The sequence below is a fragment of the Neolamprologus multifasciatus genome, chromosome 11 (genome assembly GCF_963576455.1).
Source record: "Neolamprologus multifasciatus chromosome 11, fNeoMul1.2, whole genome shotgun sequence".
Lineage (NCBI taxonomy): Eukaryota > Metazoa > Chordata > Actinopteri > Cichliformes > Cichlidae > Neolamprologus > Neolamprologus multifasciatus.
The window spans coordinates 16,997,423-17,015,626 of record NC_140449.1 but is presented as its reverse complement, the minus strand read 5'-3'; the positions used below and the strand labels follow the sequence as shown (position 1 = coordinate 17,015,626).

At 37.9% G+C, this 18,204-nt stretch overlaps 1 protein-coding gene, 1 long non-coding RNA gene and 1 pseudogene across 4 annotated transcripts; all 3 read left to right on the top strand.

Annotated features, from left to right (window-relative positions):
- Nucleotides 1–1,813: 1,813 nt before the first annotated feature.
- On the top strand, nt 1,814–4,823 carry LOC146508076 (uncharacterized). Of its 2 annotated transcripts, XM_085177642.1 has the most exons (9): nt 1,814–2,014; nt 2,150–2,210; nt 2,485–2,871; nt 2,963–2,983; nt 3,075–3,125; nt 3,209–3,329; nt 3,677–3,751; nt 4,011–4,089; nt 4,191–4,823. In XM_085177642.1, exons 2-9 carry the CDS (start codon nt 2,150–2,152, stop codon nt 4,263–4,265), a joined length of 870 nt encoding a protein of 289 aa, XP_085033768.1. In that variant the 5' UTR covers nt 1,814–2,014; the 3' UTR covers nt 4,266–4,823. The 2 variants fall into 2 exon arrangements, with proteins under 2 accessions (XP_085033768.1, XP_085033767.1); XM_085177641.1 differs by lacking the exon at nt 3,075–3,125 and having other exon boundaries at nt 1,816–2,014.
- Nucleotides 4,824–5,350: 527 nt separating this feature from the next.
- On the top strand, nt 5,351–8,493 carry LOC146508075 (myelin-associated glycoprotein-like; annotated as a pseudogene). The gene is made up of 3 exons (XR_014876883.1): nt 5,351–6,707; nt 6,822–6,874; nt 6,961–8,493. The product of XR_014876883.1 is annotated as a myelin-associated glycoprotein-like (transcript).
- An 8,465-nt stretch (nt 8,494–16,958) lies between these two features.
- Nucleotides 16,959–17,956, top strand: LOC146508074 (uncharacterized). The gene is made up of 2 exons (XR_014876782.1): nt 16,959–17,091; nt 17,813–17,956. It is a non-coding gene; the product is annotated as an uncharacterized LOC146508074 (long non-coding RNA).
- Nucleotides 17,957–18,204: the final 248 nt, after the last annotated feature.

The window sequence follows — 18,204 nt, the reverse complement described above, 5'->3', positions numbered from 1 at the left end:
GTGGTTGTATTTAGCAAATGTCCCCCAGAAGAGGGATTTCGCTAACTGGCTTATCTGAGTATTTCCCAAACCGTTGACCACTGGGGCTTTCACGCAAAACCATCTCTAAGGTTTGCAGAGAATGGCCTGGGTAAAAAAAAGAAAATATCCAGTGAGTAGCAGTTCATATCAGCTATTTCTTCGAAGTGATAGGAAGGAACTCCAATAATCACTACAGCCAAGGGACACAGACGAGCATCTCTGGACACCCAAGCACATGAACTGCAGCAGCAGAAGACCAAATTTTTCATTACAATAGAAAACTCTAAAAATGTCTTGTCAGAATTTGGAGAAAACAACATAAAAGCATGAATCCATCATATCTTGTATAAGTAGTTCAGGCTGCTGCTGGTAACAAAATGGCGGAGGAAATATTTTATAACATTAAAAAAAAAAACAATTTATGATTATTTAGATTTGAAAGCTAACTTGAATATTGATGCAGGCCATTTTATCCCCCTGTGACCACAGTGTATCCATCTTGACTGCTACCAGCAGGTTAGCATACCATGTCAAAGAGCTCTAATCATATCATAACTGGTTTCTTAAACATGACAAGTTAATTCATATGAATTCATTGTTATGTTTAATGACCCCTGCAGTCACCAGATCTCAATTTAATAGAGCACTTTTGGGAGGTGGTCGGCTGGGAGAGTCTCATCATGGATGTCTAGCTGACAAATCTGCAGCAACTGCGTGATGATGCAACTTGCGCATCTTGCTGAATCTATACCATGAGGAATTAAAGCAGTTCTGAAGGCAAAAAGAGGTCCAACTCAGTATCAGCAAAGTGAACCTAATAAAGTGGCCAGTGAATGTTGCTACCACATATATTTTGTGCATAATCAAGCCACTCCACACACCAAATAGTACCCAGCTTATGGTAAGAAAGCTGCCACTCTCTCCAAAAGTTGATTCTTTTCCTCTGGACGTAGCGTCTTCAGTGGGAGAAATGTTTCGTCACCCATGCAAGTGACTTCTTCAGTCTTAGCTGACTGCAGGTTTCCCCAATCTTATAAACAGTATATTTGCATAATGACTGAAACCAGCCCACTGAAGGAAAAATGGGCTGGGGGTTCAGTTCCTTCAACATAATTATGGAAATTCTAATGACCACTGATAAACAACCACTGACCAAAACCCACTGATTAATGGCCATGAGTACCTTGCTCAAACCAGCGTTCCACCCTGTCCAGGATGTTACATCCTCATCACTGAAACAGTGTCCACTGGCCTGTAGGTGTAAATAGACTGTAGTCCTGGCCTGACGAGGACTGCAGTCTAGATGCAGTCTACTACCACTCATTCACAAGGGGTCACCAGAGTAGGTGGGTCCATATATTTGATTTGACCTCTACGCTGTGCAATTTTTGACATCAATACAAATATTTGTCTAGCTATAATTACTTCTTGTTACAAAAAGTATCACATTACAAATTCACAGAATCTCTTCTGTGTGATAAGGAAAAACACAAACCAGGTCTATTACGGCAAAGCTGGGATGGTCAATTTGGTAAAGAAAATCCGTTGGGCATCTTTCTTCGCCTTTAGACAATAATTCTGATGGCAAAAGAGCCAAACGGGACAGGCAAAAAAGAAAAAAAACAAAAGAAAAAAAGAAAAAAAAACAAAAAAAAAAAACAAACCAGGTCTAATCCAACTTGCAACTCAAGTCTTTTTTTTCCAATAACATAATATCATCTATCCTTTGTTCACGTGCCATATAGTCAGGTGTAAAGCTCAATCCTTCTCAATTAATAGAATGTGCTTAAAATTTGATTGCAAAGTTGAACATAGGTTTTGTGGGGACGGCGTTCACTTTTCTTTCCCAACTTCCTTTTTTTTTTCTTTTTTCAAGTGATCATTAGAGTGCAACAGGAAACAGACCCATGTCATTTCACATCAGTGCAGAGATCTAATACATACTGAGAAAGCACAAAGGAACATCATTTTCTTACACCTCCCTCCTCTCACAGTGAGTATTTACTATGTGCTAAATAGTAGACTATAGGCAATTTGCTGTACAGTATGTTGGCTACATGTGATGAAAATTCTGTAAAACTGAATTGGGATTTTGTCTACTAACCTGTGACTGTCTTGCTTTGGCTAGATGCAGCTGCCAGGCCTTATTGGTTTCATTTCAGTATTGATTCTGGCTTGTAATTCAAAAGGTGAGTGAGATAATAAGCTCATGTGTATGATTTAAATTGGAAATGCACTTTCAGTATGTAGTAAATATGGTACTTGGAGCACTTTATATGCTTCTCATTCACCCATTTACACAGACTCATACACTAATGATGGTGAAGCTGTCATATAATGTGCTTTTCTAATGCTGGCCTTGCTTTTGTAATAAACGATTTGTTCTACAATGTAAATTATAGCTTTAAAATTAGCCTTTGAAAAATAAATGCAATTCCTGACTTGCTTTGTTTTTATTTGCAGATACAGAATGGAAAATAAAGGTCGAAAGAAATATCCCAGCACAACCTGGATCAACCGTTACCATACAATGCAACTTTAGCTATCCAAAGGAAATGACCACTAATAATGTTACAGTTTTTTGGAAAATGTCATCAGTAGATGACAAAAGTAACTGCAGTGACGGGGAAACAAACAGGAAGGCATTTGTTTTTAACCCAAATAATGACTGTGTGCTTAAGAAGTACAGAGGAAAGACTAAGCTCATCGGAGACCCGAACAAGGGCAACTGTTCTCTCCAGATCACCAACATCACAGATATTGAGCAAGCGATCTATGTAAGAATTGATGTGCAGAAAGATAAATACAGTTTCATCAAGGAGCCTGTCAATGTCTCATTTTCCATAAATGGTCAGAATTTAATTAATTATTTTAAAAATTTAATTTAAACTATGGATTTATCAAAAAAATGAAATTAATAGCTTGCATGTTTCCTCCACAGGGACGGGAGCTTCTAATCCAGGTATTAACTTCATTTCTGCATTATTTATATTTAAATTGAACAGAGCCTTTTTAAAAATTTGCCATCATGCTGTGGAATATTTTTTCAACAGGTACCGATTCCTATATGACTCAAGACCTTTTACCCACTGAAGCAACAATAAGAAAGTTTAATATTCACACAGTTTGTTGAGTATGTCACACTCTGTACTTCAGCTTTCTTTACTGAACGTATTATTTTTTGCAGCAAAAGCAAATGAAAACGACACGAGCCATGCAACAATACTGTCTGTAGCCATCCCTGTAGCAGTTCTTGTGGTGATCATTCTTCTTGTTGCTGGGATATTTATTTTTATAAAATACAAGAGGTAACTTTTTCATCATTTGTAAACCGAATGTGTGGCCTACAAGCAGCAAACTTGAATGAGCTTTATTTCCCAGATTGATATACTTGATGTACATAGTTTATCATCTGGATACTTTTCAGGCAAATGTGTGGTATGTAAAGCAAAGCATTTATGTAATCAAAAGACATTTAAATGTGGAAATTTAACTTTCTGTGAAGCATATGTACAGTACGAGAGAGAAATAATCCAAAGCAGATTATATTCATTTATCATAAACATACCAGAGTGCTTCGAATGTTAACTTTATTGTTTAAATTTTAGTTATCATGTACAAACAACCGCAATAACAGTAATCATAATTGTCCCAGGTCACGCAGTCTCACCAGGGAGGACTCTGGATACTATGCAAACTTTAGCAGAGCACTATCAAACCCACCCAAAAGGTTTGCATTAATGGAAAAAGTATACCATACATGTGTACCCATCTAAGAAGCTTGACATTTCTTTTATTTTTAATTGAATGTGTCATTATGATGAATCCAAAAGTAATTATTGTAATTTGGTTTTGTACCATTTGATGCATTTGTGTTATCAGGATATAATTATGCATTTATTTGATGCACAGTGATAAGATTCTGATGACCTTTTCCCTAACCTGGCATTTTTAATTTCTTGCTCTCTTTCTTTTTTTGTTCTTTTTAGAGAAGTCAGTTGTGACAGACAAACTAAGAAGCTGCCTGAAGGGAAAGCTATTGATGATCCTGTTTACATCAATGTCAAGGTACAATGCCCACACTGACACAAGTTTTACTGTCCCAAGAAGTTAACAGCAAAGATAAAAATGACTAAAGCCAACTTTTATGTAACCTCTTGTCTCTGCAGGCTCCAACAAATCACTTGGCTCCAAACAGCAGTTGTGCAGACAATATATATGCAAATGTGGATTACAGAACTTAGAAGGAAAGCTGCATGTCATTAGTGTACGATGCTTTCTACACATGTTCATGTGTATGTATTACTATGTGCCTCTATAGATTTCAGGCAGGTCTTAATATTTTTTGTCTTTTTTGAGAGTGTTCACATATGCCCAAAAAACCCCTGACTAGTCGCTGTGGGTTCAACTGAAGGGTGAAAACACTCTAAATGACAAAAAAAAAAGAAAAAAAAAAAAAAGCCTGCACAGCATTGCAAAACAATGATAATTCCTTTTTTGCGTACTTGTGATTGCAGACCTTCAGATGGTCAGACAAGAATGTTGTTTCAAAACATGAATTTATGTAAAAATGATATAGCATAAAATCAGAAGTGAGATGTCAGTGTTAGAGATGGGGAACAGTAGGCACACAGTAACAATAATCTTTCTCCAACCCTAACAACATTACTTTTGTCAGAAAAAGTCTTCTCCTAGCCTTACTTGTGGCATATTGTGTAATTGGAGAATACAAACCTGTTAGGATTGAAAATTAGGAAGGATTTCATTTTTTTGTCAAATGCTTTGGGTTTTTTTTTTTTTTTTTTAAGAAATCTGCCATTGCAATGTTCTTGCCCAGTTTGCCTAATACAGGCAATATATGCTGGTGAGCATAACAATACTGTAACCAATACTGATGACAGTAACTTTGCCAAATAGCCTGTAGCAATAAATAAAAACAGCAACTTTATTAATGTACTTGATCTTATGCAGTTCTTTTTTTTTTTTTTTTGCTTTACATCAGTGTCTTTGACCTTGGTAAATAAACCTGCCAGTGTTACACCACCAAGTAACTAAGGAAATGAAATCAAGCATCAGTTTTGCAACTTTGCGGCAATATCGCTTGAGTGGAGTTCTCTTTTCGTTGGAACTTTGGAACCCATTTTAACTAAACTAGTTAAAATACAGAAGTGAAGGGTGAAAATTACATTCACTTTGGGTACATCCTGTGTCATGTCTGCTGAAACTTATTTAAAGGGTTGAAAAAGATGGATGGACTGCAGTTTTAAAGAGAATTAGCGAAAATGTGTAGAGGCTATTTGTAATTTAAACTGAGTGAAACTGTAACTGGTGCTAATACCTTTTACTTTCTGTTTTAACTTTGATGGGAAATGCTTACTGAGAGGCAGAAGTCCCGGAACGTTGCAATACTTAAGAAGTGTAGTGAAAACTCTGTTATGTACATGCACTGACTATTCAGATAAATTGAAGAATATACAGTCATGACGGAGTGTACATTATTTTAGTATCACTGAAAGTATTGGCTGCATACATTTAAATTGCATTTAGGAGCGAAATGTAATGTTTGGATGTTCTTGGACTCAAAACCAAGTTCAAGACAAACAACACGTGTCCTTGTATCAACTTTTAGCCAGTTCAAGGGGCATTAAAAATGAAGCACTGATTGATGTTCAAATAATTCAAGGTAATCTTGCCACAAGCAGAAGTAAGAGCTCATCATTAAAACAAACCAAGTCCATTCACTGATATTTTCACATAAACCAGCATTGAAAGTAAATACAAGGAGGCTGACAAGATTGTGCTGACGACTCAATGTTCTCGACCTTGGCTGTATCAGTGCCCTGATTACTGGCACTGGCTTATCATCATAGCTGGGAATCTGTTTTCTTCCCACAGCTTGTCTTTTAGGCTGTTTTCATGCACTAAACTAAAGAAATGTACAGGTCAATATTATCTTCAAATGTAGAAAAGTGAGTTACATTCATTATTTACACATTTACTTTATAAACACTAACAAGAAAACGGTGTCCAGAGAAACATACTTAATTGGCCGTCAATGAAAAATACTTACAATAAAGAACATTCTACGTCTTCTATGTGAGGGTAGAATGTTGTGTTATGTTATGTAGAATGTTGACTTAAAAATGTAACACAATGCATACAACAAAGGAAGCTAGGACAAGAAACACTTATTTCCTCTGATTTAAATGTGGTAAATGTATCTTTTCTAGTACCACATTTAGATGTGGTAACATTATAAATGAACAGTTCATTACATCATTATGCAGCTTTTAGTTTTAAAAAGGCCTGCAGTAACATCGCATGAGAGCCTTTTTTTAAACAACATGTGTTTGTATACACATCTTCATCTACAGTTTCATGAAACTGTAGCTTTTGTGCACTCCTGGGTCACAGCGTTCTCTGAAATGTTCATTTGCTTGCAAAAAGACTAACCAAAATGTGACAAGTTAAATGCCAGACTGCTGGCTACATTTTGCAACTTTCTTGGTATCAAAAGCATCTGCTGGTAAATACATAGTATGATCAATCAAAAAACAAAAATGCTGCTCATGCATACAACAGTTTTTGAGTGTAAAAATAGACTATAAATATGGCATCCAAATCTCACACGACTCCAAATCTCACAAGGACTACAAGTTCAGTCAGTGATTAAAACAGATTCAGAGGTGAGTGAATAATTGAAATATTTGCAAAAAGTACAGCAGTGGAAATCTGCCTTTAATACACCTATGTGTATTTTTTTCTCACTCCTTTATGCTTTTTAACTCTTTTATTTTCAGGTCCTAATCAGTGATGGAACTAAAGTTGTGCCTTTCATTTCTGACGTTTTGTGGTGAGTGTCTAACTTTAATGTGGTGGAACCGCACACTACCTTCTACATAACATAACATAATAATTCAGTGCTATCTTTTTTATTAGTGATTCATGATGTCCAGTCAGCCAAAGGTCAGTGGATGGCACTTGTACCATCAACCATTCCAGCTGTGCAGGGCTCCTGTGTGGTTATTCCCTGCACCTATAATTACCCCAGACCTTACTCCAAAAAGATCATAAACAGCTGGTTAGGATTCTGGAAGAAAGGGAACAAGGTTGTGGCAACCTCTATCCAAAAATGGAAACTGCTGTGGAGTACAAAAAACAAACTCAATTTCTGGGAAAACTGAAAACATGGAATTGCACGATGCTACTGGATAGTGTCCGGAGCACTGATGTTGGACCTTTTGAATGATCAGGTATATGCCACCTGCTCTATTTTTCACTCCTGCCCATCTATTCCTCCTCAATTCTCCTGGAGTCACACTGGAGTCATCAAAAACCAGTCGAAGAAAGTGAATGCATGGAACTGGCAAACAGTGTCAACTCTGACCTTTCCGCCTTTAGCCACCGATTTCAACAAGCCTTTAAACTGCACAGTGTGACACAGAGGGGGGAAGGAGGCACAAAGCTCCATTATTTTTCTAATATGAGCCCAGTGCATGATCGAAGTATAACTTCTTACTCTACACAGTAAATTAATTCAAGGTTTTAATTTAGCATTTGAGGTATATAGCGTCTTTACTTAAAGTGAATCTTAAAACAGATAGCTTTGCTATTTGTGAAGCCCGAAGGGGTTTTGTGATTGTTTGGTTTAAGTGGACGTCAAAGAGTGTGTCTGCACTAAAAACACGTTTTAGTGTTATCTATGGTGAATGATAAGTGATCAACAGCTTCTCCTTCTTAAAGTTGTATTTCTCCAAATGTTTACGTTAAAATACAGTTTAAAAAAAATGATACATATATATTCTTAAATAATATTCTTAGAAAGAGGTGTTGTTATGTGACAATGTGAAAATAATAAGGTAGTTATGAAACATATTTTGCAATTCAGAAACTTTGCGTCCACAAGAGTACTGTCAGGGACTAGAAAGAGAGCATATTTTGCCATAATCTGTAAAGATCTGTATAGAAATACAAAATTAATTAACTTTTTTCATGTATGACTTAAAGTAAATCAAATGAAAGCAAAATGGCATCAGTATGAATGCCTTGGATCAGACGGTCATGGTCCTGGGTCGGTGACCAAGTGTTTTATGCATTGTTATTTTATAATTTTCTTGTAGTTTGAGATTTCTAGTGTTTAGTGTTCTTTTTTTTCTGTGCCAGTTTGTTTCCTGCTTTACTTTGACAGACTGTGCCCTACGTTAGCGTTTCTAGTTTGGTGTCTCCCTGTCCTGTTGATGTCAGCTGCGTCTTCCAGGTGTTTTCCCTTTGCCCTGCTTTCCTCTTGTATTTAATGTCTGTGTCTGCTCCTGCTTGTCGTCACATCGTATCCTCATTCTGACCTGTGTAGTTCAGTTTCATGCCCTCATCGTTCTGTTCCATTTCCTAATTTAAGCCTGCAATAAAGCAGTGGATTTTTTAGCTTAAATTCCACCTCCACAAGTCTGCATTTTGGGTCCTTTTTCCTGCCTGCACACAGCCATGACCAGTGTTGGGACTAACGCGTTATTAAGTAACGCGTTACAGTAACTACGTTATTATTGTGGTAACGAGCACGGTAACTAGTTATTATGCCAAAATCAGGAACGCGTTAGTCGTTACTGGGATTTAGATACGGTCGTTACTCGTTACTTTGTGTGGTGGCTATCGCGGAGCTTCCACAGATTCTGTAACATTAGCAAGTGTTGGAGGCAGCAGGTGGATGAGGGAAAGGGGACGCAGAAGGAAAAGAGACCCGAGGCGGCCGCCGGTCCAAGTGTGAACTGAACTTCAGGTAAGAAGTTATGACCTGCAGTCTATCTGGGTCAGATATAAACCAAGTTTAGGTGGAGTTTATTTTCGTTATTTTGACTTTTTCCGTACTGCGTACTAGCTAGCATGACGGAGTTTCTATACAGCTGGGTGGGTGCTATGAAGTTAATGATGTTGAACTTTATTTTGTTCATAAGTTATTAGAGTTGCCAACCGTCCCGTCTGGTATTCAGAGAAAATATTACGCGTTTCTTATTGAGGTGAAAAGGAACAATTTATCCCGTAATTTAGCTACAATGAAAAAGGCACAAAGCTGGAGTTATTCTGTGTCTTTGCTGCACAGCTGCCTCTTCTTCTTTCATTCCCCTCCCTCTCCTGTTTCTACTTCAATCATGAAAACTGATCAATGATCAGCTGATCGGCTCTCTTGTTTGTTTATCGCCCACTTTGCGCCAGAAAGAGGAAACCAGCCGATGTCGCGCTAAACAACAGCAGCACGTTCAAGCTTGAGCAGCCGTTGTTAGAATTTATTTAATATTAATTTCTAGTATCAGCTGATGTTTGCTGGAGCCACAGCTGCAAAAAAGCTGCTGGTCATAATATCGGTTTGGTTATCTGGTGAGAGGGAAACATGAAGATGAAACCAGGAGATGTCCTTACTGAATCATCAGAGCTGAACAGGTGATGGAGAAACACGTTTACCTTTTAGGTGACATAAATGAGTTGAAGGGAAGTTATGAACTGTTTCTGAGAGACAAATAACCCCAGGATCCTTTTCTAAGTAGCTGACAGCTGGTAACTGTGCAGGGGCGGGTCTAGCAAAGGTTTGCCAGGGGGGCCAGGTAGGGCATTAACAGGGAGAGGGGGGCACAAGGAAATACTTTTCTTTCTTATTCTCATTTAAAATGTCTGTCTTTAAAAAATAATTATCTGAATCTTACAACAAACGATTGATAGATTGGTGCATATATACCATCAAAACAGTGAACATCACTGTCACAACAGCGTTTGTTTTCATTCAAAGGCTTTATGATTTTTCCTATAATGGCGGGCCAGTCTCAAGTCAAAATGCCCGGGCCAATTTTCTGTCCCAGTCCAGCCCTGTATGCAGCTCATCTGCAGTCTGGTGTTACCTACATCTTCCTATTCAGAAGGCAGAATTTCCGAGTTCTGAGTACAATCAAAGCACCACGACTGCAGTTTTTGTGTTGGATGTAAAAGGCGCACATGACGCTGTGACGTAGGCTAGAATCATGGCATTCTCTCGTGGAAATATGCACATTATCTTTTCCTTTCTATTGGTAGGTGGCACAGTGCACTTGTGGCAAGTAAGCAAGCTAGAAGACTGGCAAAGTTATGGAAGCAACACATTAACAAGAGAATTCTGAGTAAAACCAAAGTTACTTTCCCTAGTAACTAGTTACTTTGAAAGTAACGAGTAACTTGAAGTAACTGAGTTACTTTTGATAGAAGTAACTAGTAATGTAACTAAGTTACTATTTTAAAGTAATTTACCCAACACTGGCCATGACACAGACCTGTTTCATCCATCCATTCGCTTTCACTAAAACTAAAATACTCAGAAATGCCAAACACAGTTGTTGAGGTCTCTCAGCACCTCAGATTTCAGAACTGTTCCAGAGTTTTAGATGACCTGATTATGGACATTTATTACAAATCCATCTGAGTTTTCTGACCTTCCCCTCTGGTTCTGGGTAGTTATATGAGCAGAGGATCACAACTAATCAACCCAGGAGAATTTTCACTGAGAATGGCACATCAACTGTCTAAGATGAGCTTTCTGTTTGGGGATCTGTGATAAAGTACACAATGAAATATGATAAAGTGAAGCACAGAAATAAAACAGCCAATAAGACAAGAAGAGCCTAAATGAATGGCAAAATACAGAAAAGCTTAACTAATACTGAAAATATTCTGGACAAGAACTATGAACAGGACAAAAACCGAAAACAGACTGTTTAAGTCTACATCTCATGAGAAGATTACTCCTAAATATATTCACTATCCTTAGCTTTAAAGTAAATGCACATGAGCTCACCCCTTCTGTTCCAGTGCTATTTACAATGAAAACTAATGTACACACTATATACAGAACTCAGACAGTCGAAAAAGTCACAGGCACAAATGTCACAGGTTTTGGAGGCCAGGGTCAGGTCTGCTGCTGCTGTGAGTGGCTGCCCCGGCCCCCGGGACAACTGCTGGTGATGGATTTTGAATGCGACCACATGATCAGCGGACCAATCGGCAGCCGTCAGCTCATCCAATCCGGGGCCTGCAAAGACTTAAAGACACAGACAAAAACAGCCACCAAAACAGATTATGGACAGGGCCATAACATGCATATACACAAAAAACGAATTCAGCCACATTGTGTAAACTTTCCAAAGTTATAACATGTGACAGGTAAATAAAACACATAGTTTTGCATGAGTATTTTCAAAAATTAAATGTTTTACTCACTCTGAAGCAACGTGTTTGTGTCGTTTCACTGAGAACAGAACAGGAAGTCTGACACAATAAAAGAGGAAGTGCGAAGGTACTCTTCAAAATAAAAGCGCAAAGTAAAGTGGCTTTGCCGGCATTTACAGTGACTTGTATGGTTTACATTCTGCTTTTAATAGTCACTGCATCCACTTTATCACAAACAAAACCTATCTTTTATCTCATATGCCACAGAGTGAAGATGAATTACATTATTTTCAGTATTTTTTCAATTAGCAAATTAGTACTTAAATATTTTTCTGTGAGATCACTATTGTTGCTATTGAGGCTACTTTCAATTTTGGTGAAAAAATGTTTAGATTTTGCTCTTTATTTTTGCCCCAAAAATATTGTGGTAATACATTTATCTCTCATGTTCTGCTCATTTGTTTGTTTGTTTCTGCTCAGCAGAAGTAGCTATAGTGGTGACGTGTAAGAAACACACATTGGTGTGATACTGCCATGACTGGATTAACTATACTTAAACAAGGTCTACAGCTAAGAAAGTCACAAGATGTTCTATTTCTGCTTTTATCTGAGCTTTTTATTACCAAGATAGGCCTGAAGCAATTAAAATATTGTATTTTATAGAATTATTTCACTGGACATGCACAATGCCAAAAGAAAGACATTTTATCTTTGAGCTCATTTAAGAAAAAGGAAGAAAAAAAGGTGATCCAGCTTATCTGGTTTCAGTTCCTCCTCAGTGTTTATGCCGAGAGAATCTCTTTGCATATGAACTCTGTGTTATTCACACATGCCTCCCATCCATCTTCCTACACAAACCATTTCACATATGTGCCTCATGTTGATGCACTCCTTGGCTAGTTTGTGAATTAAAGTGAGAAACTAGTGTTCAGGCTTAACTTCTATTGTTCTGGCAAGATTGTTCACTGTTCTTAGCCTCAGTCATATAATCCTGCATTAGCCACAACCTCCATTTAGCCATACCCTGACTGCCCTATTCCCATTCTGACCTTTGGTTGCAAATTATATTGTGAGTATGTTTTAATATTGTGCTACAGATGACTGTATTTTTTTAGAATCACCTCCACTCTAATATAAGCAGCGTCACATTGTAGCTGAAATGTTAATCAATGAAGAACTCATTAAACTGTAAATTTAAAAAAAAGATTTATTTTTTGCCTTACAGCACCATCTTGTGACAAATATTAATATTCTCACTAAGTACTGATATTTTTCTGACATATTTCTGAACACAAATTGCATCATTTAGCGGACTTTGTTCACGTGTGTACACTGGCCTTCAAAATCCAACACACCGACTACCATCTAGTCTTACTCATGTTGTACCTGTTGAAACTTTTTGTTGGAATGAAGTACAAAAACAGAAACATCAGTGAGAAGAAGAGAGCACATCATGTTGACTGTCACAGTCTGCAGGGGCAGACCGTGCGGAGTGTGTGGAGGACCCAGGTGCGGACAAAGGCGAGAAGACAAAACTAAACTTAAACACAAGGCGAGCCTTTATTTTGGAACTGATACTCACAAGCATGAAACAAGGCAGAATGAGGGAAAACCGAAACATATACTAAGAAGACTAAACTGTGAGAGAACTGAAAAAAACTGCAACTATGACTGTATAACAAAACAATAACCATAACTCGGAACTATGACTTTAACTCTGAGAATAACTAGGATCACGGCTAGGATAACTGTGACGTGATGTGGGGTAGGTAGCACAGACAACATGACAATGAACAAAGGAAGGCACACAGACTAAATACGTGACCAGGGGACGGGAAATAATTGGGGATACAGCTGATACAAATTAGCATGGCAACGCCACTAGGGAAAGTGAAACTACAACAATGAACACAGAACACAAGACCTCTTTCAAAATAAAACAGGAAACATGGAGACTTAGACATGACACCATGAGCCTAAGAGACCTGAAACACATGACAGACGAGACAAGCAACCAAACACAGAAAACAAGGACACAGATGATAAGTAATGGCTAACCTTAACCTCCACTAAAACCTAAATAAAAATAACACACTAACTTATAATCACCAGCCTAACAAGATAACCTCCAAAATACAAAATAAAACCCTGTGACAATGGGAAAGGAAAAAAATAATTATTTGCCTTCGAGATTAAGATACAACCACCCACCCAACAAAAACAACAACAAACAAAAAAGAAAAAACAACAAAAAACACAGACTGCTTAACTCTATATAATACAAGAAATCATACAATATACAGAACTCATATACCTTTAGTGTAAATGCACACGAAGAACAAAACCCGCTGTACTCATCTCCTCTTCTTCTCACTGCCACATCAGCAAATACAGCAATGAATATTCGTAAAGCTGCTTTTAGTTCTTTTTGGAGAAACTTGACTTGTATGGTTTCTACTCTGCTTTTAATGCTCATTGCTTCAATTTTATCAAACACACAATCTCACCTTTTTCACATATACTGTAGAGTGATGTCATATTATGCTGCTTTTTTAAATGTGCATTTTCTTCTGCTTTTACTTTCTTATTTAACTTTTTAAAGCCACTAATTTGATGCTAACTATGAAATGTAGTCTCACAATTATGAACTTTTTCCGTTTGGTTATGCCAGTAATTCTCAAAGTGTGTGGTGCGCCCCACTGGTGTGGGGCAGAGTTCTGACAGGTGGGGCACAAGTTACCTGGCAGAAAAGTCATGTGGAAGTCATGTTTAGCATTGGAATCACTTTTAAAGCCGAACAAAGAAATTCGCAGCAGTCACGTTAATAATATGGGCACCCACTGCATCTGCTTAAAAACCGCAGCCGAGTGTGTAAGTTGACAGCCGCAATAAAGAAGTGTACTGAAAAGTGCGAACATGTGGTCGGGACTGTCGTGCATTAGTTTACAGTGGTGCCGAAACCAGGATTGGGGCACGACAGACTTGAACACATGTACTGTATTCCTCTTTCATTGTGATTTCTTATATTTCAGTCATTTTTTGCAGGGTTTGTTTCTTGTCTATTTGGGAGCTGACACAGTCTCTAAGGGGATGGGGTTCTGGGGATAACAGGACGAGAGAAGCTGCAGAGAGGCATGTAAGACTGCAACTCTGCTTCCTCGTCCCAACTCTGGATAGTAACGTTTGGGGGTTTTTTGATAAATTTGGCCCTTTGGACATTTTGGACATTTTAGTGTCCTCTGATTAATGTAACCAGGTGTCATTACTGCTGGGAATTATGATTTTAGTGAATTTACATTTACCCTTAGCCAGCAGTTTTAAATTTCCCTCAATAAGATAAGATAAGATAAGACTTTATTGATCCCACAACGGGGAAATTTTTGTGTCAGCTCAGGTACAGATATCAGAAGGAAATACAAAAATACAAATAAGTACAATCAATGAAAAAAAATAAGATAATACACTATATACAATGGTAGCATACACAGTATGTGATTATGGATATGGTTGGAAATATTGAAGACATGAACTATATAGCTTGATATAGGTATTGTAATATGATGGAATTAGGTATTTTTTGTTCTGCAGTTTGCCCTCGAGTGGTTGTTTTGTGTTTTTTACTCTGCAAGATCTAGTCAGGGGCAGTTTCACCTGTGTTAATCTGTTGCCATCCATGCCTTCACTGTTGATAAACAGCATTATCTATAATTAATATAGTTTGTTATCACTGAAACAACTTGTGTGCGTTATTATTTGTTGTGAAAGAGTGATATAGTTTGTGGTTTGACTCTAATATGCGCATTGAAGGCTCTGGCCTCTGGAAGACAATTGGCTATGGTTGCTGGTGTTTCTAGCTTCACGTCTCAGAACAGAATCGCCAATTGCTAGAATTTAATCCTTGGATGGTGTGTCCCCGAGTGGAGAAGACACATGAACATGTTGGTGCTACATCTGGAGCTTCTGTTTAAGACTATGCTTCCTCATCACCATCACCCAGCGATCCTGTGCTTGGGACAGTTTTCTTGGGACAGCTTGCCAGGGGACAGTAAGCGTTACAATCAGCTACAGGGGCCTGGCTAGATAGGGGTTTTTCAAGGGTTTGAAGCAAACTCTCCAATTCAGGGATACTGGCCTCCAGAGCTGCAAATATTTATCAAAAGTTTATCTGTATGTTTTAGCTAATAGTAAATCATATTTATTTTTAATCAAATATATAAATAAAGTGTAAGTCTGATTAAAAAGATACGATCCATGCTTTATTACTGATGAAATGAATGATGATGATGATACAGACAGCACTGTAAGCTCTACGTGCAGGCAAATACCATTGCATCAAATGATGAGTACATAACCAGGTCTCTGGAGAACTTCAAGACATGTTGAGGAGGTAATTTAGCCATTTAAATCAGCTGTGTTGGATCAGATCACATCTAAACCCCGCAGGACACCCGCCCCTGCTTTGAAACGTATTGCACACCGCTATGTACTGCCCCCTTGTGGTCATCTTACAATCACTGTTGCATGCAGAAGCTGCATGTTGCATGTAGTGATACAATGAGAATCTTCTATAGGATACCTAGAAGGTAGTAGTGCCAGTCAGATGTTTGTAGCTGTGGGTTTTTGCACTTTTAAAGCACTTTAAAAAAAAGTTCGTGTTCACTTTTAGAGAACAACTTGATGGTTCCTGAGGTTGAAAAACAAAAGCAAGCCTTTATTTAGGCTGATACATGAATAACAAAACCAAAACCGACAACTAAGACTAGACTATGAGTTTGACTATGATTTTAACTGTGACTATGACTATAACTATGACTGTGACTACATGGCGGGGAACATAAGCAGATGACCTGACAACAGTAAGAGACACAAGACTTAAATACACAGGAGTGTAACCAGGGGCGATTTAACCCATTTTTTTGACAATATTTGCTGTTTGTGTGACACACTACTAAAAATATATAAAGCATACAGTACTTAATTGAGATGGAACATTTTAACAACAAAAGTATAGTTTTAAGCCAGGCACTTATGCCTGGCTTAAAACAGGACATATTAGCTGCATTTAACCTTCAGTTACGCTTTATATACTTAGGTAGTAGTAGTATTTGTTTTTAGCTGAAAAACATTACACCAGGTAACCTGCTGTGTTGAAAACATGTTTCCCGACTATGTTTGCTACCCTACAATCCGTCCTACTCTGTAGTAAATTCAGAGATATTTGACCGTCCTGTTGCTCCCATTGAAATTTATATAGCCTATTTAAAATCTAAAACTTAACATTATCCGTAGCCTGCTGCTGTTACCACTGTCCTGTTTGAAATGTAATGAGAGAAACTGATTATTTTATCATATGTGCATATTGAACCCAAGGTACAAACTAGCTAACTGACTGGATGCCCATTAACTTTATAACTCCTGTTGTGTGTGTGTGTGTGTGTGTGTGTGTGTGTGTGTGTGTGTGTGTGTGTGTGTGTGTGTGTGTGTGTGTGTGTGTGTGTGTGTGTGTGTGTGTGTGTGTACAGAGAGACAGCCAGGTTCATATTGGATATGAGGAAGTTTTTTCAAAAACAGGAGCCACATTCAGGTAAAAGTGTAAGATCAAATGATCCATCAATAAAGGATAATGTTGGATCAGTGTTTCAATATTTATATCCGTTATTAGATGTACATGTGGTTTGGTTATTTGCCTTTTGGTTGAAAGTACACTGAGAGAGGACTTTTTTATTAGTGCTCTTAATAATATATATATATATTTTTAAATCTAATTGAATACAATCTATTTGTGTATGATTGTCAGTCCAAAGAGGGAGAGAGGAAAGAGGAGAACATGAGGAGAAAGTACAAGGTCAGGAACAACCAGGTAAGAAAACAGACAGGGAGTACTAACAGGTGTGGAGATACAGAAGTTATTTGACTGGAACAATATAACCTGCATTATTAACATTGCATTAATAATATACCTTACAGCATTGATATTGCATTAAAGATGTTTATAAAACTTACTGCTATTAACCTTTTTCTTACAGGTGCAGCCCTAGTCAGTTTATACACACATTGCATGTCTGTGCTTTATTCAGAGTTGATGCTCAGTCTCAGTCTATTGAAGGTTTCAAGCTTCGATGAGCGCGATGTCTCAGTCGATATATTATATATAGACGCATACATGCTTACAAACACATATAATCCAGAAACCTGCCAGGCCAAAGGCCTGAAATTCATTTAGCTTCTGACTGCATTTTAGTCTACTTGGTAACAGATGACAGAAGACCAGTCAAGATGAGGACAAGCCCTCAGGGACCATGTAGGCTTGAAATTTATTGCCATGTATGGAAGGTGTTATAGAAAAAGGAACTTTTGTGTCTGTTTTTAGCCATTTAAGATGTACCATTTACTGTAAATCGACGTATCTGATCTGTAATCGACGCGAGAAGGGGCGTGAACCCTGATGTTATAACACTTCCACGTGTATTCTTAGCAGGAGACGTTTTGCTGGTGTGATGCTGTATACTTCTCCTCCTGCGTGTGTTTAATAAACTCCTTGTCTGATTGCACTCTCCTGGGCCTCTGTTGGTTTGTTCTGTTGCTCAACATTTTCGAATTCGGGACACAGGCAAAACAGAAACTGTTAAACTGGAAAAGAAAAAAAAACAACTAATTTTACTCATACAATCTGGAAGTTGTTTTCTCCCTATATTAAAGCTGCTGTACAGAATCTGCAAAACAAACTGGGTTGTCAGCCCTGGCACTGCATTACCATATTGAGTTTCAGTCAGAGGAAGTCACGGTTGCCAAAAACCTTTTGAAGCTCAAGAGTGAGGCTGGTGCCATTCCAGATATGTTAACATTGTACAATCTTCTGGATAATCAGATCTTCCCCACACTGAAAACTGTTATTCAGGTTGCCCTAACAAACCCAGCTAGCAGCTGTAGCTGTGAAAGGTCTTTTAGTGTCTTGAGTCAGCGCCATACCTGGCTGAGAAGGACCATGGGTCAAAGCAGACT